Genomic DNA, 25,221 nt, shown 5'->3' on the forward strand with positions numbered 1-25,221 from the left:
TATACCACTTTGCCAAACACTGGCCACTGAGTGGGTTTCTGAGTTTCTGTTTGTAGCCTCAGAAAAACTGGAATAATATATGAATGCATAAAACTAAACTGTCAGGGCCCTGAAGAGATATTTTGTATGAACATTTTGTATTATTAACATCACCATCAAAAATAAGTCTGATATTAATTTCTTTACTGGTGGCTATGTTGAAAGAACTATATCGCTTTTCTTATATTAAACCTAAATTGTTAACTGGTCTCTTAAATCATAATTTTTGGTGCACTGTTTCTTACTGAAAATATGCAAAACCAGCTTCTCTGAACATAGCAGCAATAACTTATAAAACAATTGACTATTGGTTGACTAGTCCCTACAGCTAGCACTAAAATAGTTATTCATAAATTAAACATAGATCTACTTTGCACAAAACATGTAACTTCATCTTGAGAAAAAAATTCAGCTACTGTACAAAAGGCATGTATTCCATATGTAAGCAATGAACGAGCTATCCAACGAATAAGATACAAATACATACTAAAACAAAATGATTAAGCTTTTTGATACAGCTGTTTTACTCACAGTTTTCATCTTAAAGGTTTTACCTCTTGTAAAAATGATTTCTTGGAGTCTTTTTTTCTGATGACAAATTTACAACGCATACACTGTAATAATACCTAAATAACTGTATACCTACATTTATACCTACCGCATGGTATCAAATCCTTGTAGATCATTCTGGATAAAAAGGATCTGCCTAATTAAAATGTAATAATAAACAACAGCACACAAAGGATCAAGGTCAATGTGAGTCATACACTCAGCTGAAGCAGTATGAACAGAGCAGAACAAATCTGAGCCTCAAATATTGTCTTTGCCATCCAAAGCTACAGAACATGGCAGCACAGTCAAAGAAGAGCAGACTCAGCAAAATGATTACTAGATTATGAACCGTCTCCTTAAAAACTACAGTTGTGAAGATGCCCTGGATAAAATGTATTTCCCCAACATGTCAGGGAAAAGTAAGTATCACGATGAAACATTTTTGGAGGCAGATCCTTTCTTTGTTTGTTGCTGACGTGAATTTGGGCTGGAGGTGCTGTGGGACGGGGGGTGGAAAGCTGTGCTCGGCGCAGAGTCAGCACTGGCCTCCCATCCTGAGTCTTACCCATTGAGCTCAAGTGCACCCCCAGAGGACTCCAATGGAAATGCAGTAGCTAAACAGCCGAAACCTGCTCATCTGGAAAGACAATTTAAAATGTTTGTACTTAAAAAAGAAGCACTCAAGCAAGTTAAATATAAAATCCAAAACACTGCCAATGAAGGGCCATACATAGGGTCTTTGCAACACTTTCATAAACTAGGCATCAATTAAGGATGGTCACAAAACACAACGTGTTGTATAATGTATTACGGGCCTGTTGTGTAGAGTGTTATATACTGTAACAATCAGCCACTGTTCGTATTTAAAGTGTGATGCATAGTTTAAGGGGGCAGTATGGAGGTCTTAACTAAAGTGTTACAAAATGGGTGTCCTGGAGTCTTCTTTTGTATTTTTGCCCCTGCAGAGAGGCATATACTGTAATAACTAACTACTGAAAATGTTATGCAGATTGTTATAGTATATGCAACTTATTCATACTGATTTCATTTTAACTTTATTATCATTTACTTTCATAAATTGTTTCCCTCCAAATAATCTGTATTATCCAAAAAAAATAAAAAATTTCAACAGACAGCAGCAGAAATCCTATATCAAAAATGGAATTTCAGCAGAAATAAGAACACAAAGCTGTGAAGGGAGATGAATATCCCTGATGCATGCTATTTCCCCATTTCATTAAAGGTGCTCACAAACTGCAGTGACCTCACACAGCACAGCTAAAGGTTTTCAGCATCAGGTTCATTTCAAAGTGCTCAAAAGGTCCAGCAGATGAGATGCGCGCTAGTGAAAGGAGTGGGGAGAGGGGGCCTTAACTATTTCTGTTGTCTGTTTTGACTCAGTAGCTGCTGTGATTGTTGTTATATGGCATAATAAAATTTTGCTGTCTATCCCAGATGGACTGTGTGAAACATAAGACACACATAATTTTAACCAGTGATAGTGCAGGTATGAAGAAATAGATCACAGTTGATAAATCATAGTCACTGTACAGTAAGTTCTGCCTGAACATGAGCAGCAGGTAGTGTACTGTTTAGAGCTGCTTCCTATGGACTCAGAGGTTGCAGGTTCAAGTACCAATTCCTGCTGTAGTGTCCCTGAGCAAGGTACTTACCCTATATTTCCCCAGTAGAAATTATTCAGCGAAAGGGTAAATCATCATATGTAATTTATCCTTATAAGTTGCTTTGGAGAAAGGTGTCAGCAAAATGAGTAAACGTCTCAGCTCTGGGGGGACAGCAAACGTGCAATGGATACATATATAGAGCAGAATTTCTCCTGTCTTTTCCTCACGTACCGTCCTTCCTGGCAGCCGATCTCCGTGCGCTTTCAGAGTCGAGGGGGTTGTCTGCTGGCTTTTTGGCCTGCATCAGGATGTCGGGCATCACCTCAGGGCCCCCGGGGCCACAGGGGCTCTGCAGCAGCCGGGACCTTTGCAGGGCCACGCTGTAGTCTGGAGGTTTGGCGTGGGGGTGTCTGGGCCCCTCCTCCTGCATGTCTCCCAGGGACAGGCCCTGATAACCTGGTGGGGTTGGAGGTGGTCCCCTGTGCCTGTTGTACTTCGTGCCAGAAGTTACACAGTACACTAAAAAGCAAGAGAGACAGGGAAGCTTTTACAAAACATTGACCAACAGGAAAATTGAACATGGTATGTTATTTTTATCATATTTTTGTTATAAAACACTACCAAGGTAGTTATTGTACATTTTCACATTAAAGTGCTACAGGACGCAAAGAAAAAACGTTACAAAAATGTCCATATGTGATTTAGCAAAGGCTGCGATGGACTGGTGACCTGCAGGGACACTTGTATATCAACAATCACTATCAGTAGTGAGTGCGTGTGATTTAGCAAAGGTTATGCGAATATCCTTTAAAATTCTACGATCACACACACACACACACACACACTGTCTGAACTGCTTGTCCCATTCGGGGTCGCGGGGAGCCGGAGCCTAAACCGGCAACACAGGGTGTGAGGCTGGAGGGGGAGGGGACACACCCAGGACAGGATGCCAGTCTGCCGAAAGGCGGCCCAAGGGGGACTCGAACCCCATACCCACCGGAGAGCAGGACCCGGTCCAACCCACTGCATCACTGCACCCCCCTAGGATGACTTCATGCAGCATTTTATTTTAATACAATAAAGCCTGCAGCTGCTTTAGAAGCATTTCTGCCCAGGTGTAGGTGTGCAGCATACTGTGTTTTCAACAGTACTGGGTGGATAAGACTCCTTACCCACGAGTCCTTGGTCTGTGCTTGCAGTGACAGCTTTATAGGCGGAGTCTGTGCTCTGAGCCCTGCGAGGAGGCTCTGCATGCACCAAGGCGGCAGTCTCTGTGGCTCTGCAGCTGCCGATGCTGCTGTCCCCATCTGGGGGGTCGCAGAGGGGGCTGGAGAGGGCCCGCTGAGGTGAGCGCTGGGTCTGACGGAGGGCGTCTGGGCTCGCCCTGGCTCGATGAGTCGGAGGGCTCTGGAGGTCCTGCTGGGAGTTGCTCGAGCAGAACGGCGGGCTCCCGCGTCCGCCTGTCTCCACGGAGACGGCAGCATGGTCCTGGGCCAGCTGCCTCTGGATCACGGAGCACGGGAGGGTGGATGCCCTCGTCACAGCCGTCCTCACCAGAGAGGAGCTGAGGGAAGACACAACAGTGAAGGAAATGAAACTGCGAAGGGCACTGATGCAACTCCCTGGAGGATTTCTACTTTCGTACCCTCGAGGAATTACTTTGACCTGTAAAAATACCCAGCTGTATAGACAGGGAAACTTTTAAGACGGATTGGACAAGTGGAAGTACGGTGTACATGAATAGAGTCAAGCAGTGAAGCAAAAGGGATAATAGCAAGGAAATGATACCAGATAGAAGGTCTTCCGTTTAAAAAGTCTACATTTTTCAGGTTACATAGGAACTCATTGTTCACAGAGACTGACACTTCATAGCAAGTGCTGTATTCTCAGCCATATTTGATTTAACAGTAATAAACTATACACCGTAACTACAGCACAGTGAACGCACCCTGTAAACGCATCCTGCTCCAGCTGTAAAGACCACATGGGAACTGGTGAGATAATATTTATGTAATAAAAAACAACACCACTGAACCATTCCTGAATTTTAGTGTTTCAGTTTTAGTGTTTCACTATAAGAAATTTCCTTAGTAAACATCTACATGAACAACACCGGCCACTACATCAGATTATAGCACAAAGCTGTAAAATTGTCATGGAAACCTCCATGACTCTGTGGGATCTGAAAGCACTCCATCCTGCTGCTCCTTAGGCTGAGTTTGGCATGGAGTCCTTTATCCTACAAGGTGTATGAAATGGAGATAAGTGTGGATTACCTGGAGGAAGACTGGCTGTGTTTGATGTCTGCGTAGGTGCGGTCCCTCCTCCCCATCGGAGCGTAGGTAGGGCTAGGAGCATCTGCGCAGGCTTTAACGTGGCAGCAGTTTTCCGAACCCGGAGTCAAAGGAGATTCCACTGGGGAGTTGTTATTCCCAACACTGTCCAGCTTTCCTGATGGACACAGGAAGCAAACCGTGTTACCATGCCATCCCCATGTAAATATAACACTGAAGTATTATAGCAACTTTTATAGGATTACAGCTTTTTATGATTTCCATGCAAACAAATGCTTATTTAGAGCAATCATCTGCAATGTGCAAATAAGTGTGTGTTCTCCAAAACACACAGCGGCGTCTAGTTCTTTTTACAACCTTATCTAAAATGAGCATATTAGTCTAATTCAAAATTACAATTTCCGCTGCAGTAAACACACAGAATGACTAGCATATAGAAATTCATTATTAAGAGATTCTGATTATATAATACAAATCTACATAAAGTATATATAAGTTTATATTAAGTATATATGTTTCTACACGTAAGTTTATTACATGTCTTTAGATAATAACAATCTAAATAAAATTCAGTTCTTTTCAGACCTCTAAAATGATTTGGCATATTAGCCTATTTCAAAAATTACAATTTCAGTTGCATAAACTTATATAATTATAAAGTTTTATATTTCAGTAGCATTTTGGTTATTTGTTAGTAAAAAACAAAAGCACTTTCCTTTTGTAAAAGTATAATGAGGTTATTTGTCATTTTCAGCTTCATTGTGTAGAAAACTCGAAATCCCTTCCCTATTCCGTATTATCTATATGAGCAGATTTAAAGCTGTGAACTGCAGCAATTTAACTGAATATAATTGTTGTGAAATACATTTTTCTCAGATGGTCTCTCCACTGTAAAGACTGGGAAAACTTATGTGATTTGTGGTAACTCTAGTGTCCTCTAACTCTGAGAGAGTCCCACCTATGTGAGCACAGATGAGCTTGGTGCTGGTTTCACTGGCTGGAGAGGAGCTCAAGAGGTGCACTGGACTGGGATTCCGAGACCTGGACCCACCACTTCCTGTAACAGACAGCAAGGGGAAATCAAAGCAGGAGAGAGATGAGCTGATGGACATGTGACCAGCGGAACACACCGCTGCAGCAGGAAGTGCTTGGTACCTCTATACAAGTATAGAAAATACTGAGAGAAGATGTCACTTGATTGACTGACTTTTTCTTACCCTTGTGTGGGGACCCATGTGGAGACACTGTGGGGCTGGAATCTTCAGAGGCCACCTTTTCACCCCAGTCTTCAAATGACTCTGTCGTCGGCCTCTTGATCATTTGAGGAGGGCTGGGGCCTGCAAGATGTAAAAACAGAACTGCCTTCACCAGGTGTGTCAAGATAAAGACCACTGAGCACCTTCCAAAATCTTTAAGCCAATGTGTAGCAGGACAGTCCCGGTAACTTTGCTTGAATAATCCCCAGTAGATGGGACAGTATGTGGAAGGGATCTCTGGAAGGGGAGGATAGAGGAGTAGTGCGAGCGGAGCCGGACGCACTGTGGGGGCCAGAGTCCTTGGCAGTGCCTTTCTTGCGCAGTGCGTAGAGGCTCACTGGCGGCGCCAGTAACACTTGGCTCATGCGATGCTGTGGGGACTTCCCCGACGCTATTGATGGCCGATGGGACACTGGGGACACATCTGACTTCACCGACCTCCTCTCCCCCAGGCCTTTGGACGCTGCCACAACAACAGAATAATGCATCACCGTTAGCAGCCCAAGACTGTAATACCCACAGCAGATACAATGATTAGAGAGCAGGAGGCTCATGATTAGATCTATGTGTGGAAGTGAAAGTCCACAGACAGCCTTCTGGATTTCCCTTCTGGTCAAATGGACTGGTCATAGGTTTCATTTAGAGACTGACAGGGGAGTCTGGGAAACCAGTACGTTTACTAGCAGGATATCAAAGTGGTATGCCAGTTTAACAAAAAAGCCAGAACTACTAATTAAACTGTCATTCTGTGTTTACTGGCCTAAGAAGAATTGCTTATGGAAGCTGAGTGCTAGATCACCTATGGCATGTGATTTATACTTTGCAATCTATGCCTATATAAGACAGTTCAAATATGTCATCTGAGTGAACGCTTCAGAACTGTCCTCTGCCAAAGCACACGCATCACCATCTTCATGAATTTCACAACGATTCCTGCTGCAGTGACCCACGTGGCTGCGGAGGTAGACGGGACATTGATCGGGATGGTGGAAAACTGGACGGCCTATTAATGGCTACACATATACTGACAGAAGGAAGGGTATCCTGATTTTAAATATGACCCAGAGCCTCTACTTTTTGCTTTGTTAATGTGTGGGAAACGTGAATCGCACGCAATCATCTTTTTGTTGAAAGGGACGCATTGTATATGAAATATTTAAGCAGTCTGCTATGACGATAGGGTTCTGGAAACAAAGAATGACTACTTTACAAAAACTTTTTAATTTTGCCTCTACAGTTTGTTGAGACAAGGAACACTCACAGGAGCTGTAACCTGTCTCGCACTGCAGTGACATGATCTGGAACTTCTCCTCGTCTGTCTCCACCTGCAGGTTGGACAGGTACTGTTTGACCTTGCGGGCCATCTGGGCGTCCTCGTACAGCTTCTTGGCATTGAGCAATGAGCTGCGGCGCACACGCTTCTTGTTGCCCCCGCTTTGGGCTTCCAGGATGTTAGAATTGGGTGTGCCTTGGCTTAGGGATCTGTGGACAGAGCGGAACAGAGAAGAGGGGACGGATCACACCATTGACATGGATTACTGGTCCAGGTGTCTGTTTTTCATCTAATACTTCTGACATGGAGTTCTGATCAGCTTATAAACTATTCCATTTCACTTGAGTAAATCCAGAGTTATATATATACATTATAAAAATTGAAGATTAGTACATATTTTCAAAATTGAAATTCATGTAATCATTCTTTGCTTTCTTTGTTTTTTTCACCATCTGCACTGCAGTTTTTACCCAAACCAAAGCAAAAACAGTTGTGCTCAAATAATATTAAAGTTTGTGAAATAAAAAGACTGTGATTTAATAAGGAACTAATAATAAGGATACATGCTGTTACATGAACTAAATTTGTACTGTCTTTAGTGAACTCATTTCAGATGCAGGGCATTAATCATTACCAGCAGATATCATGTGGATTGTAGTTAATGATAGCCTTGGATATGTACTGTGGTCTTACCCTAGGCTTTTCCATCTTTTCTTCCTGAAAGCAAACCCCGTGAATTTTATCGGAGACGCAGGTTGCGAGACGGAGATTCAGGATGCACATGATTAGGAAAGAAAAGAGACATAGAAAAGTGGGCATTAGAGAGCTAATTCAATGTATGGAGTACCTCAAGCTAATTTCACTGGAGCACCTGCACATTAAAGCTGGTATTTTAATGTGATGATAACTTCATCTAGATTTCCAGCCTTTGATTTCATCCTTCACTTCAACATACTGTTACTCAAGTAAGAAAGAACATCCGCTTTCTTAGAACAACCTTTTTTTTCAAAAAAAAAAAAAAAAAAAAAAGCATTATTTATTTAGCTGCCTGAGGGACTTGCAATGTTTGGTTTATATACTACGTAAGTTATATTTACCTAGCTGTGTAACTTTTATGATTTAGCTTGCTCAAAGGTACTACTGCTAAAGGTACTAAGATCTTGGACTGAAACTCAGACCCTTTGGTTGCAAAGCATAAGCTCTAACCACTGCGCAACCTGCTGTTCCATATATACATTGTTACATATCCATTATATGTACATTTAACTTAAACACATTTACATTTACATTTATTCACGTTTATTTACTTAGCAGACACTTTTCTCCAAAGCGACTTCCAATAGATACTATGTAGTGTTATCAGCCCACACACCTTACTCACCAAGGTGACTAAGTTAGTTATTTCATTTATTTTGACAGTGCACTCTTCCTAACAAAGCGACATGGAGCACAACAGAACATCTATAGCTTACATACTAGTTGCATACGACCTATTGAGGATGTACAGACACAGAACACACTCTAGCAGCTGTAGCAGTCAGTGCAAATCCACAATGACTAACCTCTGCCTGAACATGAGGTTTGGGTCCACGTTGGCCGAGGTCATGCGCACAACATTGCGTATCTCTTGAGCAATCATCCGCAGCTTCTCGAAATTTACTAGCCCTTCCACGCTGTTGTCATTTCCTGCACAGAACATGAGTAAATTGCTTCAGGGTGTAAATTAAATGAAGGAAAAATGGCACATGTGATTCCTGACTGCAGAATCACATATTTATTAATCTCCTACCCCCAAAATTGGTTCCCTCTTTTACTGTTAATTACTTACGCGCTCTGATGCAGCAGTGAATGATGTTGCAATGGGCAGATAGCTGATGATGCATTTAATGGGTTTTGCCCCAACAAGCATATAATTTATTATTTCCCATGGTGTTAATTCATTATTAACATATCTGCAAATAGCTCAAGTCAGTGAGTGGGCATTAAACATGTGTCAAGTCCTTTTCTTTGGTCATAATCTGCTGTTGCAATTTTGTACGCTAATATTAATTTTTTTCAGAAGTCAAGACTGAACAAAAATGCAGATTAAAGGATTTAATTAATTTGAACAATCTTGTTACAGAAGAACTTGCTGAGGAATTTGCAGCCTAAAGACCCGTTTTGAGAAACTGTGAAACAATGTATACCCTCATGCAGGAAAGTGAGGTCCTTCTTCAGCACTGGGAACAGAGGGATGATAGGGGCTTGAATGTTTTGGGCATTGAGCACATTTCTATACTTGGCCATGTTCCTGGAGGGGTCAAACAGGTCCTGCAGGTCCCGAAACAGTTTCTCATATTTGTTTGGCAGTTTTTCCCATGTTCCCCTCAGACGAGCCACAGGAGCCAAGTTCAGCCCACTGTGTATCAGGAGGACAACACATAAAGATAAGACAGTTGAAATATGCAATCTGAATTCCCATATTATACCCAGAAAAACTAATTGTTAACTGTTAACATTTACAGTTTTATCATCCAAGAAAGACATGTGGATTGAATGTGGCCTTGATTCGGCACTATGGCACCTAGATGCGCTTGTCCTCAATAAGTAAAGCACATGCAATTAGACTGTTCCAACTTCCTTAACTCACAACTCACACAACCCCTTTCACATTTAGTGCCTTTTTTTCTCAACCAGAAAATATTCAGTTAAATAGTTAAAGTGTACCGTTCTACAGATTCTTTTTCTTTACAGTACCTTGTTTGTATTTTCCCTCAAATATAAATTATTATGAAAACAAACATATCTGAAGGCTCCTAATGTGTGGCTTACAGTGTGTGTGTTGCTCCACATACTGCTGACCTTTAACAGGCATGCATTTTTTAGACCTGGAAAAAAATGTCATTTGTAGTATCTGAGAGAGTTTGGTTTTCCTCTTCATGAAAACGAACAGAAATGTACCTAATGATGGCGAACATGGAGTTGAAGTTCTTGCATTCGCGGCAGTGGAGGGCGACCTTGATGAAGTGCTTAATGGTCTTCATTCTCTTGAGTGTGTTGGCTTCTTTGAGGATTTCAGTGGCCACCCAGAAGGTCTCCTGGTTGATAAGGTCCTCAAACTGTCTGAGGTGTGTGTCACCAGCAGCAGGCTCCAACTTGAAGAGGTCGTCTACGTATTCAGTGGACTCAATGTTGCGGAAGAGCTCAAAGTCACGGATTGAGAGCTGGGCAGCGACCTCTATGGTGCTCAACTGCAGTAGGTTGATCTGGCTCTCCCTGAGCAGCTCCTGGGCATCATCATCCGAACAAAGTGTCTCTGTCTCTGCATTGTTCTTCAGGTAGTACCTACCAAGACAATACCATGGCACCTCAGTGGGAAAGGCAGAAAAGGTGCAGTGTTGGCTGAGTAGAGGAGAAGATATTCCTATCAAAGGTTCACTTATATTACTCTAAGAATCCGAGAATTCATTCCGCTACCCCTGCTTGGTACTATTCTGTTAGCATTGTAAATGAATTTACTTACACTTGAGGGTATTTTTTTCTAATGTGAAAGTGAACATGTAAACCATGGATTCCTTCCTTTCCGTGCCTTTTAAGAGCTGCATTAATTATTTCAGGCAGGCTTGTCCGCGGAAGCGGAGGCAAAGGGGGATGAAATATTCATCATGGACTAGCTGGGAAGAAATTGATGCAGGCTAGTTTGCTGTGTGACGTGTGGTGTTTCAGTGTCACCAGCAGCCCTTCTGGATGTGAAAAAGAGGTCCTTTGAAAAGACACGTAGTCGTGATGAGTACCTGCCGTTGAGCTGAATGCGGTCAGCCAGTTTGGAGAGCTGGTCAGGCAGCCTTCTCTGTTTGATGACCCCCTCATGGCTGACCGACACCTCGCACAGAGAGTAGGCCTCAGATGCCTCCGCTAAGCCGAATTCAGTCACCACGTGGGACACGACTTCTTTGGCTGTGGTGTCTTTGCTGATGAGGATGTAGCAGCTTTGCTGGTCCGCTTTGAATACGCGGATTACCTGATCTGGATTGTCTGTTTAAAAAAAAAAAATGGTTTTAGACATCAAGTAAATATCCATGTTAATGTACTGCAGAGTGCACAGAATACTGTAAGATACTTGTTCTCAATAAAAGCTGGAAAAAAGACAGCAAGCTGCATTTACTTCATGCTGTTTGTTTAGAACTCCATTACTTGGACACATTGCTAAACAGGGACTCTTTGCTCTGCCATTAAAATCCCTTGTGGAATACAACTTTAATTGTACTTTCATTTTAATTACAGAGCAAATTCATTGCCATTAAGATTTTTTTTTTCTAAACAGCTACTTATAATATCAATATACTGACTAATTGGGTAACTTGAGAACTAACTAACCTTGAACATGAACTCAAAAAATTTTGTGAAGTATGAATTTTACACCCACATGTAGTCAGGCTGGATTAGAAACCTGTCTGGATGCCTGCCACTGTGAGTGCATTTATATCTCTACTCAACAAATAGTCGAACAGACCAGCGAAAGTAAAAAACAAAAACATATTGGAAACAAATGAAGGATAAATGCCAATACATCTTTACTGATGAATTTATTTGATGTAGCCCTTCACCAATCAAACTGACTCATACTTACAGAAGAATCCTGAAGCTGGGTTGGCAAGAGGGAAATAAAAACACACCTGATTACAAACTACAATTGTAAAAATTATTCAAAAACCTTTCTCTGTGAATCCTTCTACAAGGAGTTGGTGCAGTACATTTACATTTACACTTACATTTATTCATTTAGAAGATGCTTTTCTCCAAAGCAGCGTATATCTCAGATTAAATTACAGTACACCTATAAACTTGTCATCACTCAAATAAGCATAGACTTCCAGTGTCACTCATACATTCGCTATGCCACAGACTGACTTACAAACTCAGGAATTTCACAGAGGATAGGAAACACTCAAAGATTAAAAGATTATCTTTTTTCCATTTCCAGAGAGTGGATATAGTTTACCAAAATCACTGCAATCTAACCTCTAAAGGCTGGAAATTAAAAGCTACCTGCTTCACAATCTTGTGTAAATAATGCGAAATTAAGAACAAAAAATAACTGATGCTGGCATCTGTTTGAAAGTACACCTAAAATCTGGAAAGCTGAGACTACCTGTTTCCAAAAAATCCAACTTGGCTGGTGAGGATGGACTGTCAGTTAAATGACAGTTTAATGGTCCATCAGCAGGGGAAGAGATGTCTTTTGTATGAAGAACGTATTCAACAGACTGCCAATCAGAGCTTCTTTCAGGAACACTTTTCGTCAGCGTAATTATACATAATTTCCCCTGTGTTTCCATAATGAAAAGGCAGCTGGCTGGCACGCCACTCTAGTTAACTGCCAACTGATTTAAGTCTGCAAACTTGAGGCTTCAAGCTGTAGGGGTCTCAAAGTGCCTCCGCCCCCTTGCACCCCTGTGGCTATAGAGCTCCGCCCATGCCCACCTGGGGGGTTGGAGAGTTCCAGCATGGCAGCAGCTGGCTGCAGGAGGTCCGGGCTGCTGGAGGAGAGGGCTCCGGGGACGGGCATGACAGCCACGCTGTGTCTGCACTGCTTGGTGCCCACAATGCTGTCATCCTGGGACACACCCAGGCTGCTGTCACTGGAGGGAAGAGAAGAAATCAGTGGACCATGTATGACTAATATTTTTACCATGCCTTTACACCTTCAACAAAAGGCAGAACCTTATAGCTGTTGTCAAGAAGTCCTCCTTATCACCTGTTTGGCTAATCTGTCCAGCAGTGCAATGTGGGCAGTGTAATGAATGAGTGAGTGCATATCTCTGGTGGCTCTGGCTAGCTGTGTCTGCTTGGGTTTGATGCGCCCGAGAGATTTCTCTCATCCGGACGTGTGTGTTTGTGTAAGGAAGTGTGTCAGTGGCTATGTTCTGAGTTTAGTGAGAAGTTCTGAAAAACTTGCACCTGACTCTCTGGATCATCCATTATTTTCTTTGTCGTATGTGGCCACCAAGAAGCGACATGCAGGGCGACTCGAAGATCACAGAAACAGAAAAAGTGTGTAAATGTAGCGTATGAAGTACTTTACAGCCCACAGGCAGATTCATGAAAATGTTTGTCAAGTGAAAGACACACAGATGGGTACATAAAACATTAAAAAATGGAGGACTGTCATAATCAGGGAAGAGGTCAACCTTTATGATAAGTCAAGGGATTTAAAGTGTTTCTAATCTTGCCTTAAAACAGCAGATTCTTTCTATTGTAAACCAACCGAGTGAGATGTTTAAGTGACATGTGATATGGTAAACATGAAGGGTTTTTGCCAAATAAACACATTTGGATTTAACTTTTAGTTCAAAATGTAACAGATGGAGTGACAAACGGCGTCCTGCAGTATGGTGCGCTGGGAATCTGAGCCAGCACACCCAAGCTGTCAATATAATTGGCTGGTGCTATCAATAAGAGAAGCACTTCACACAGCCAAAGCAAGGATGATCTAACGATTTCTGCGGGAGCCACGTTAAGACTGCTGTCTTCACGTAACTGGGCGCCTCTCTTTGTCTCCTTTTTGAGCCACAATACAGCTTACTTTTTCACCCCGCTAAACAAATATTTCTTCATTTATGTATTAAAAGCATGGCATTTTCAAGTCACTGCTCTGCATTTCTTTCATTCGAAATGTGTGTTGTAAGACAAATTACGAAATCACTAACTGTTCATATCAAGATATTGTTGGGGTTATTGTTCAGTATAACTCACTCATGAATTGGTTTTAATTGTGTATTTTATTACTATAAACATCTTCTAGAAGTAAAAAAAAGGACAGAAAATCTGGAATAAGAGTTCCTTTAGTGCCTTTACAGTAGCAATTAAGGTGCACAGCATCCCTAACAAGTTAGCAGCAAAACATTGTTGTTCTGCTAACTCATCATCCCAGAGCCCTGAGTGGCAAGAGGCCAATCTTACATGTACATTTACATTTATTCATTTAGCAGATGCTTTTCTCCAAAGCGATGTACATCTCATAGAAAATACAATGTGTGCATTACATTAGGAGAAAGAGACATAGCTGGAGATGTGTGATTCTTAAGTACAGTTAGTTAGTTTCCCTCACCATATGCACCGGCGTTCACCACACAAGTAGCTGCATAAAACTTTACCGACTATTATATCGATATCAACGATTCCTAATCACCTTCCTACTAGTTTTTTGTTTTATTTTTTGGAGATACATATAAACAAACAATCTTTCAAGTAAAATACAGGACTATTAAATTTATCTATATTAACTTTGTTAATATATATTTTGTGGACTATAGCTCGGCATTTAACATTGTCATCCCAACCAAGCTGATCCACAAACTACTAGGTGTGGGACTGAGTGCCACACTGTACAACTGGATCCTGGATTTCCTCACCAACAGACCCCAGCATGTGCGGATTGGCAGTAATACCTCCTCCCCACTGACCCTCAACACTAGCACTCCACAGGGAAGCGTCCTGAGCCTGGTGCTATACTCTCTGTTCACACATGACTGTGTGGCCAGGCACAGCTCCAACACTATCATCAAGTTTGCCGACGATACCACCATTGTGGGTCTGATCACCAGCAACGATGAGACGGCCTACAGAGAGGAGGTGAAGCTCCTGGGAGAGTGGTGCCAGGACAACAACCTGTCTCTCAAAGTCAGTAAAACTAAGGAGCTGATGATTGACTTCAGAAAACAGGATACGGCTCATGCACCCATCTACGTAGGAGGGGATGCTGTAGAGAGGACCAGCAGCTTCAGATTCCTAGGAGTCACCCTGACTGCTAAACTCACACGGACTAAACACACAGCATCAGCCATCAAAAAGGCCCATTAACGTCTCCACTTCCTCAGGCATCTGAAGAAAGCCAGGATGTCCACTACAGTCCTCAGAACTTTCTACAGATGTGCTGTGGAGTCCGTCCTCAGAGGGTGTATTACATCCTGGGGTGGCAGCTGCTCCATACAGGACAAGAAAGCCCTGCAGCGGGTGGTCAAAGGAGCTCAGGAAATCATCGGCATACAGCTACCAGCAGTCCAGGACACCTATACCACATGCTGCCTCAGAAAGATGATGTGCATCATGAAAGATCATAGTTACCCTTCACGGACACTTTTTTCTTTCCTGCTGTCTGGAAAGCGGCTCAGGTCTATTCGATCCCGCACTGCTAGGTACAGGAACAGCTTTTACCCCACTTCTGCAAGAGTATACAACACTCACCAATGTGCCACCTTTAGTAACTAGAGTTTGGACTGTTCCCTCCAAGCACATTGGTAGATTACACTGTCACTTTAAGCATTCTCATGTTCTGAGTTCTCTGGCTGTCTGCTGTTATTATTGTTATTATTATTACCATTATTTATTGTTATTAGCATTACTCATTGTCATTGTTATTGTTTTGTCTTGTGCAGTATTTCTATCATTTCTGTTCATAGTCTGTGGAGAAGCATTCAAGAAGAATTTCATGATACTTGTACACGGTACTTGTACCTATGACAATAAACTTGAAACTATATGAAGCAGTACCTTCTATTGTATAACCTGCAGCTATACAGCAGGATACCAAGCTACATAATATTATACACATGCAGTTTAATTGTAGTAAAACTCAAGAAATGCTACATGGCTATTCATGCCAGAGAAGTGGTTTGCACAGTGCCCATGTGTTAGCTTGCAGTTCAGGTACATAATGGCAAAAGGCACTCTGCTTTAGTGAGGCTTTATCAATGTTTGATGTCGGCCTTTTTTTAAACAGCCACTAGAGATGCTGCGTTATTCAGGGCTGCTCAGCTTTTGCCTTGCATGAACACCGGGATTAGTGCTATTGGAAAGAAAGAAATTACTCTTGATCAGTGGGTGTTATCGAATTGCTGGGCAAGATTGTGTGGTTAGCTCATTTTTCATCTTTGTTCACTGAAGCAATAAACATTTCGACCCTTTATCAAAGCTCTAAAACAGCCGTTATAAAAGAAAGGGTTAGCGTGTTCAAAATGCCTTGGTATATTGAACACAACCCTTAGTCATACGAAGAAAGCTGCAAAAACCAACATATTCAGAAGACAGGACTGTCTCTTTTCTTTCTAATAACAACTGCATGAGGCATGCAACCCTCAGATGAACGAACCTGGTAGCTGTATTGAATGAAATTTGCTTTGACACTGCTTTGGGATGCAGCTGCAATGGAATTTGGCTTCCACTGAACCACAGGAGCAACACTAGATCTCTACTGTCAGTAGAATTCCCATGATGTCTGCATGCCAGTATTGATTTAAGTATAACATCTATTTTAAGCAGCACTCAAGCTGCCTGATCAGAGTATGATTCATGGATAACTTCACCCTCCTTTGTAACAGACGGTCAAATAAGGGTCCACTGGCAGAGCGTCACATTGCTGCAGGAAGGATGGAATTGGCACCATACCTTTGGGTAAGTTCATACCTTCTGTTTGTTAAACAACACAGGACGTCTTGGTAAATAGATAATCCCGATACCTGAGAGGTTTGGGGGGTAGGAGACTGAAGCGCGTCTTGTCCAGGATCTTCCTGATCTTGTTCCTCCCACCAGATGAACTGTTGGCCTTGGCTTTTTTACCATCATTCTCCAAGGGAAACATTTGCTCCATGTCACCAGACAGCCCTGGGATGGAGTAGCGGTTGCCCTTTTTCTCCTGTATCTTGGGGATGTGAGGACAGCCATTCTTCTTCTCATGCTTAATCCTACACAGCAGCTCTTTGAACACTGGAAGTCAAAATGAGATCCCATAAGTCTGGTACAGGTATGAACGCGAACATCCATCTCCAGAACCAACTGAAGTTTTGCCAAGGCAAAGTGCTGCATTTTTCATCTATTTTCTGACAATGGATGACACTTTATAGGCATTACATGTTCCTCGGCCTCTTGCTCTTGGCCCAGTTTCTGTCAGGCCATTCTTTCACTTCTGATAGTAATGAAAGTTTTCTCACCAAATATGTTTGTTTTCACTGTGAGTGAGAGGTGTGTATTGTTCCTCAGTATATCCACAGCTTTTGAGTAGGCGATGTTCTCAAAATTCTGTCCATTTATCTCCATGATCTGAAAGCCAAAGTATATTAAAAATGGTACATTTCTCACAAATGAATATAAATACTCTAATCCTGCCAGCCATGCCAATACATGATTATCGATGTGACTCTTCCCCTCTCTACCAGTTTCTCTCCAACCTTACCTCTAATTCCTTTTGCTGTTGTTTATATGAGCTACGTTGCAGAGACTGAACATCTGGGCAAACTGATGTCATGGCATGACATGACACTAAGGAATGGCTGGACCTTATGGAGGAGGATACAGTTTTCCACCTTCACAACCAATCCACCCTCTATCCTCTACACCAGAAAGCAGTAGGCAGTAGCTGACTCAAGCAAAACAGAGTAATGGATGGAATCTTATACCTGGTCTCCTCGCTTGAGGCCAGCCTCGGCAGCTTTGCTGCCCTCCTCCACGGATTCAACAAAAATGCCGAAGCCCGTCTCGCTGCCGCCTTGCAGGGTAAAGTGGAGGGGAGAGTCTCTGGTGGGTTTCAGCAGCGTGACCTGCCTCCATTTGGCTTTGGCAGCACAGGCGATATTCAGAAGCCTCAGGTGACCCTTCATTTTCTGACACATTCACAGCGACAAATGTCTTAGTCTGCAGGTATGTATGTTCACAAGGTCTGTCACAGCTTGTATCCTTCAGATGTACTTCTATAATTGCATAGATGCAAAAAAATTAAATTAAAGGCTTACTGCCGCTTCCAGTTGTTTTTCAAAGTCCTCAAGGAACTGAGTCATTTCTGAGTTTCCTTCGAAGTCATTGAAATGATTGTTCACCCACAATAATACAACTCGTGTGACCTACAATTTGAGAGGAAGTAGATGGCAAGTGATAACAAAATCAACATCAGTAAGGGGGGAAGAATGTTATATAAAACAAATTCAACTTGTTCAGAAAATAACAAATCAAATGCTAAGAGAGTAAGTCAGATGCAGTCATCAAAGTCTGAGCTAGAGCTGTGTACATTAGAAACAGATTTTGTGAATGTTGTGTACTGCTTCTCTACAACTCCTTGCATATTATTGAGTATGGATAGAAAAAAATGAGCTCTAAGACTCAAACAATGCAACAAAGTCTCCTATCATTACCAAGTACTTTGCTGCTGCCTTAATACAAGGTGAGAGATATTGCTAGGTACATTACACTGAGCTGCTTTGAGTCATCTAACATTCATACACTAAGGGAATTAAGAGTCACCGATATACCTGAAACACATGTCTTTGGACTGTGGGAGGAAACCAGAGAACCCAAAAGAAACCCATGTAAACTCAGGGAGAAATTCAAAGGACGAATGTTGGATTCAAAGGATGAAGATTATTGCTTTTACATCGGAGCCAAATTAAATATTAATCAAATCCATTTTAATTTAATTTTTTGCCCTTTTCAGTGGCCACTTGTTACACTGCAAATTATATTACAAATGTGTCTATTGAAGAAATGGCGGTTAGTGCTGGCAGCTCACGGGGGTCCAACATGTTCGTAGGCGGCATTTATGCAACCTTATCCTGGAGCAACGCCAATAATATTCTGCCACAACAGACTTCTGGTCACTGTCAGCCAATGGAAATGCATCAACTCAAAATTATTATTCCAGCTTCACTTGGGCATCTGTTTTTCACAGATATTTGTGTGTAACTTAAATCCCTGCATTTGGGGCAGAAGTGTTGTGGAGCATTTCTGTGTGTTTCTGTAGTGTGAGACATGCTACCTAATGCTGCCCCTATGCAGCATCACTCATACAGTACCTTGTCTCTGAGGCTGTCCACCTTGAACCACTCCAGCAACTTCTTTCCCACCTCCATGGGGTCAGAGAGGAAAGTGCGGTAGGTCAGAAGGAAGTCCTCCACATAGGTTGGGTCCACCACTGAGTGTTCCTCTACCAGGTGCATAATCAGCCGCTCTGGAGTTCCCTGTGGGCACACCAAGGCCAGAAAGCACACAGTGACTCCTGCACATTCAACGGAGGTGTCCTGTAGTAAAATCTATTTGTAATGCAGGGACAGAACAAGGGTGGAGACATATTTTTTGCCAGCATTTCTTCAGCATGAGTTGTCCTGAATTGTTTCTTAAATACACCTAATATTTCTACAACTGGTGTCATTCTTGCAGAAACTATACCGAAACCTCAGAAATGCATGAAATTATGAACATACTTGCTCCACTGGACATAATGATCACACACTAAACACGGTAAGCAGCAACATTGTTGTGCTATGGAAAACTGCAGATATATTAAGGTGGGATGTGCAAAATTAGAAAGCACTTGGTTTTATGTATGCACCACAAATAAATGCAAATTTGTTTCTCCATAGTCTGGTTATGGAGTAAAAATAACCTAAAAGAGGTCCTTGATTCTACAGGACCAGGCAGAAAAAAACTCCAGAATCCTTCTTAAGGGGAGGGAAACAGACACCTTTTGAATGTTCACAAGCAATTGTGAGAAAAAGAAAAATATCTAGTTGCGCCTTGAAATCTCAGCTGAACCACACAAATATAAAGTCCTTCATCTGTATATAGCTGATGCTGCCAGTTTGTTTCTTGAACAGGAAGAATCTGCTTTAAATTATTTCAGATACCTGCTCTCAGTATCCACAGTGCTGTAGTTGAGTTGGTGTAGCTGAACATGTTTCCATTGTCACTTTGGCCAAATTAAACAGCATATTAAATCTTCACACGGGCTCTCGGACAGGAGATGACAGATGATCCGGGTTCAGTCAAACCTGGAGCACCTTTACCTTGATGACGATGTGGCCCTTCATGGTTCCGCTGCGGTCCAGCTCACGATGCTCCTTCACCATGACAATCTCGCCCTCCTCCTCCACCTTGTGCGTGTTCTTCTCCACATGATTGAGGATGTGCCAGTAGTCCTCCTGCGTTATGACTACAAACTGTCCCGCAAGGAGAGCAGGGGAGCACTTAATGAAGCTGCACTGTAGACAAGATGCTCCGCCCCTCACTGAGGTAGCAGCACAGTTGCAGCTCAAAACGTAGTGACATGAATTGGGAGTTCAGGGTCCCACACCTCAGCGGTGAGAGTTTGTTCACTACCAATTCACTTAAGTGACATTCTTTTCAGAGAGAGCATTGAACTAGAAAGAAGGCTCTTCATTGCAATCAGAGAAATGGCAACCACAACTGAGACCTTTCTGAACTCTTGGTAGAAGAATGACACTAATGAGTCAGTCCACCACTTTACTGGCTTGTTAGCGGTACAGCAATATGAGAAAATTACTCTCAGCTTTAGACTAAGCCTAATCCTGTCAGTTATATTATTTTTTATTATTTCATTAACAATCTGTTGAAAGACAAACTGAGGAGCACCTCCCATTTGCGATGACAAATTACAAATAATATGAGGTAGGGAGAACTTGAAAATGAATGGAACTGTAGTAGAATGTATCACATCAGAGAGGCAGCAAAACCTCCCTAGTGTTTTTCTTATCATCCTGTGCATTTGGGTTAACGTACGTCTCACCTGGCAATCGTCCCCTTTGGTCCGCACCACCCCACTCATGTATTGCTTGTCCAGCGAGGGTGAAGTGCCAAAACTGTTGCCCATACACAAGGTCTCTGTCCTGCTGTCGGTGTGCTCTATCTCCACAGATCCATTTAGGATCACGTACCATAGGTCTAACTGGGGGGTACAGGGGAGTGTTACCATAAGCACATGTCACTATATCCAACCCAACATTAATTAGAATGACACACTAGTATCATATAACTAAAACAAACAGATTTATCCCAGCAGCTATAAAATATATCTTGGTCCCAAAAGACAAATCCAAAATGTGTTGTACCTGTTGTCCGTCCCGTAAGATGACCGTGCCAGCTTGTTCCACCACCTCAAACATCATCACAGAGCAGAGCTCCCTTCTGACAGACATGGTCATGTTGGCAAAAGCAGGGAGCTGGTGCATGAACTCCAGAAGTTGCTCTGGTGAGCAAACAAGTGGCAAGTGAGCTGTACAGATCTTACCAGAAAATATGAAGAGAAAATCTAGTAAATCTTGGAGACTTTGTCTAAGGGAGCTTAGAATATGAGGTTTGTAACCTAAGCTACTTCTACTTATCTACCCATTTATACAGCTATAATGCAATTTAAAAAACTGGATTTGGAGCTCTTCATAAGAAGGAGCAGTCAAAAAGTTTCCACAATAATCTGTATTCGAATGGGACAATTAATGCGAAAACCTTTTGGCTTACCCTTGTTCCTTTCTCAAGGGTATCACAGCAGGAGCATGGATTCAAATTCCAAACAAATGTGCTACCCGTTTCCCCGTGTTTAGTACCTCACACAACCCATTGTACAGCAAATACAAGACTGTTAGATACCATTCTGCAACTCACTGTTCATAAGATCTTTCTTTAAATCTATCTAATCTACAATTAAACCAATCAATAATCAACTGAAGTCTAGGCATTGTTCACGATGTGAAGTTTGCCATCACGACTCAGATCAAAATGTGACTGGTTTAGTTTTAGCTTTCTCTTAGATAAAAGAGAGTCCTCACCAATGTCATCATCACTCCTATCACTTGGATCTTTCTCAAGGCACTCTCGAACCATGTCTCTGCTCAGCAGAGAGTCTGAGACCCTCTCAATATCTTCATCATCCTCCTCTTCTTCCTCTGAGTCAACAGGGGCTTCTGGCAGACCACACAGGTCCACGTTGCTCATCTCGCTCTCAGTGGCCTGAAAGATGCACACACCAGATTTGCGTTACAAAGGAAATGGTAGTCAGTTAGTGAGCAGAAACAGGAACATTTCTACGAATATTTGTTTCATATTACATTTTTCCATTCTTTTCAGTCTTGTCAGTTTACTCTGCTTTATTTCTTATTTTACTCTGCATTATTTCCAGAATGAGCACAAGTACAACAGAAGAATGCTTGAATAACCGAAAATTGCTATTAAAAAAAAACTGCACTGATTTAAAATGTTAAAATGTCCTCCAGTTCATCAGTTGTAACAGTTGCATTTACAAAATATTTGTGCTTACAGCATTGAAATAATATTGGCCTTGATCTGAAGTAGTGGAGATGGTGTGCACCTGGTAGATGTCTGATAGGCTACTGCTCCCAGAATCACTGCCAATGCTGCATCCTGATTGACTGGCAGGAACGTGCATCATATGCTGGTGGGGATGGTCCGTGAGGTACATTTTGTTGAGGTCTCCAGGGAGCTACGACAGCAGGAGGGTAGAGAATAAATTATTCTGCGCACATTATTGACCATTGTCCTATCAAGTTAGTTCTTCATACATACAGATTAGCATTTCTGGTTTTTTAACAGTCTAAGGGTTTTACTCTGACTTTCACATTAACAAAAGAAATTATTACTAATTCTCACACAATGGCATAAAATACATTACTTAATTTAGCAGACACGTTTCTCTGAAATGACTTCCAATGACCCTTATGTAGTGTTATCAGCCCACACACCTTATTCACCATGGTGACTTACACTGCTAGATACACTACTTACAAGGGGTCACTCATCCATACATCAGTTGAACACACTCTCTCTGTCACTCACATACTATGGGTGACTGAGTCACTAATCCACCTAAATAGCATGTCTTTGGACTGTGGGAGGAGACCAGGGCATGCCCACGCAGACACAGGGAGAACATCCAATCTCCACACAGACTGAGTGGGGACTGAATCCACATCCTCTCACACCACCCAGGCACTGTGAGAGAGCAGTGCTGCTCATTGTGCCACTGGACCACCCATCCATCCACCTGCCTATCCAAATGCTACCCATCCATGATTTCAATTAACTGCTTATCCCGGGGGGGCGTGGTGGCGCAGTGGCGCAGTGAGTTGGACCTGCTCCTGCTCTCCAGTGGGTCTGGGGTTTGAGTCCTACTTGTGGTGCCTTGCGATGGGCTGGCGTCCCGTCCTGGGTGTGTCCCCTCCCCCTCTAGCCTTACACCCTGTGTTGCTGGGTTAGGCTCCAGCTCCCCGTGACCCCGTATGGGACAAGCGGTTGAGATGGTGTGTGTGTGTGTGATTATCCCGGTCAGGATCGTGGAGATCATAAAACACCCAAAAAATAAATTTTTTCAATGCAACAGCATCTATTATAGTAAGTGAACTGGATGTAAACACACTGATTGTTTGCATTTACAAATATTGACCTCTTATATAAAAATTAAACACAGAAATAAAATAAAAGACAAATAAATATACATTTTTATAGAAAAATATATAAAAAATACCATATAGAGTGTATTAAGGTTGAGCATGTAAGGAGGTTGACCTGTGATTAGAAACTCTAATGGTTGTGTCTCAGGAGGTGTCCTTCTGTCGTACCCTTTGAAAAGGTATTTGAAGTCAACTATTTCAGTAAATTATTATCTGTATAAATGTCCTTAGTGAAGAAACCACACACACACACTGTCTGAAGCTGCTTGTGGTGAACCGGAGCCTAACCCAGCAACACAGGGCGCAGGGGTGGAAGGGGGGAGGGGACACACCCAGGACAGGATGCCAGTCTGTCACAAGGCACCTCAAGCGGGACTCGAACCCCAGACCCGCTGCACCACCGCACCCCCTAGTGAAGAAATTTAAGCAATAAATTTGCTTTTGAAAAATGCATTTATTAAGCAAACATGCGTACATAAGCATGTTCTCTTTATCTTCAAGAGTTCCTCTTGGTTGCTGGGGTTTTATTACAACTGAGTAAGAGGAAGCTTAAAGTGTCAAGAGAAACAAAATCATTCACCAATGCCTGTCAGCCACAAAGGCTGAGGGAGTCTACTGGTTTCCGAAATTAGTCTGTTATTGATTGCATCAATGTTACATCTGTAAAATGCTCACTAACTTAAGAAAAAAATTGTGTTCCCCAGTTTATACCGTAATACATCGAGAACTGTTAATGAGATGATTGTGAAACTAAAGCATATTTCTGAGAACCGTTGTTTCTATGCACACACATTTTCAGAACCACTTGTCCCATACGGGGTCGCGGGGAACCGGAGCCTGACCCGGTAACACAGGGCGTAAGGCCGGAGGGGGAGGGGACACACCCAGGACGGGACGCCAGTCCGTCGCAAGGCACCCCCAGCGGGACTCGAACCCCAGACCCACCAGAGAGCAGGACCGTGGTCCAACCCACTGCGCCACCACGCCCCCTGTTTCTATGCAATTTAGAACAATTATTCTTCATCTGTGAGATAGTATCTATGCGTCACTCTAACAGGGCGTAAATGCACAGAACTGACTTGTTTTTATCGCCATCATAGTATCACAGCAGGGATCCATCATTAAATTATGACTTTCTGCATGGGCTGCCACCAACAACAACCTGAGAGAGAATGGGCCCTCACTGGGACCAACTGGGTGCTGCAAATCATATACAAGGGCAACTCAAAAAATATCCGCAACAATTTGCTTTGGACCAGAATTTAATATTGCGGATACTTTTTGACTTATCCTCGACTGATACTCCTAAGCATCAAATGAAGATATAGAATAAATCGTTCGGTGTTTCATAATAAAAAAGGTCTGGAGAACGTTCATGGATGATTTTCTTTGCACTCTTCCAACATGGTGGAAGAGAATTGATGTAGTTTACTGCAGCCATTGCTTCCATGAGACTATATTTAACAAGTACACCGGGAAATTTAGAAATGATTCTGTTAAGTGTCTTCACAGCTCATAAAATGAGGCAGCTATCACTACCTCTGTGTTTATCTGTTACCGCGCCCTAATGGACTCTGACCACTGACAAGGAACCATCCATTTAAATTATTCACTTTGCCAGATGTTCCTCCACCTCAACAATATTACCCTTTTCCAAAAAAGACATTCGTCAAATCTTTGTCACGCTGGCCTTCAGTAAGACGTTCTATGAATCCACAAGGCTTCAAACAGTTTCGGAGAGCTTGAGACTGGAATAACTACACGTACTTTATTAACTGGGCATGTAGTATATAATACACAGAATAAAAGTGTTATTTTTTTTTAACTGTTATAATTTTGAAAGTGAAATGTTCATCTTACAGATTATTATATATTACTTTCAGAGCAAATAATCACTGCACTTGAAAGAGGGTTCGAAACATTTTATGAAGAAGTTCATTCATACCTTACTGATAAATA

At 42.2% G+C, this 25,221-nt stretch overlaps 1 protein-coding gene across 2 annotated transcripts in view; it reads right to left on the minus strand.

Annotated features, from left to right (window-relative positions):
- Window positions 1-625: 625 nt before the first annotated feature.
- Window positions 626-25,221, minus strand: part of LOC108929682 (rap guanine nucleotide exchange factor 6-like) — a 31,587-nt gene continuing 6,991 nt past the window's right edge. Inside the window, exons 2-26 of one of the 2 annotated variants that reach the window (XM_029257648.1) lie at window positions 22,164-22,295; window positions 21,625-21,805; window positions 20,911-21,047; window positions 20,589-20,747; window positions 19,849-20,001; window positions 18,859-19,023; window positions 17,806-17,913; window positions 17,473-17,676; window positions 17,008-17,116; window positions 16,537-16,783; window positions 12,503-12,660; window positions 11,649-11,663; window positions 10,813-11,053; window positions 9,980-10,363; window positions 9,226-9,437; window positions 8,602-8,725; window positions 7,733-7,756; window positions 7,028-7,248; window positions 6,050-6,229; window positions 5,728-5,847; window positions 5,469-5,567; window positions 4,493-4,667; window positions 3,389-3,780; window positions 2,448-2,735; window positions 626-1,228 (exon numbers count right to left, since the gene is read on the minus strand). In XM_029257648.1, coding sequence (XP_029113481.1) covers window positions 1,206-1,228; window positions 2,448-2,735; window positions 3,389-3,780; window positions 4,493-4,667; window positions 5,469-5,567; window positions 5,728-5,847; window positions 6,050-6,229; window positions 7,028-7,248; window positions 7,733-7,756; window positions 8,602-8,725; window positions 9,226-9,437; window positions 9,980-10,363; window positions 10,813-11,053; window positions 11,649-11,663; window positions 12,503-12,660; window positions 16,537-16,783; window positions 17,008-17,116; window positions 17,473-17,676; window positions 17,806-17,913; window positions 18,859-19,023; window positions 19,849-20,001; window positions 20,589-20,747; window positions 20,911-21,047; window positions 21,625-21,805; window positions 22,164-22,295 — 4,251 coding nt within the window. In that variant the 3' untranslated portion in view covers window positions 626-1,205. The other variant, XM_029257649.1, reaches the window with a different exon arrangement.

This window comes from Scleropages formosus, chromosome 13, assembly GCF_900964775.1.
Source record: "Scleropages formosus chromosome 13, fSclFor1.1, whole genome shotgun sequence".
NCBI classification, from domain to species: Eukaryota; Metazoa; Chordata; class Actinopteri; order Osteoglossiformes; family Osteoglossidae; genus Scleropages; species Scleropages formosus.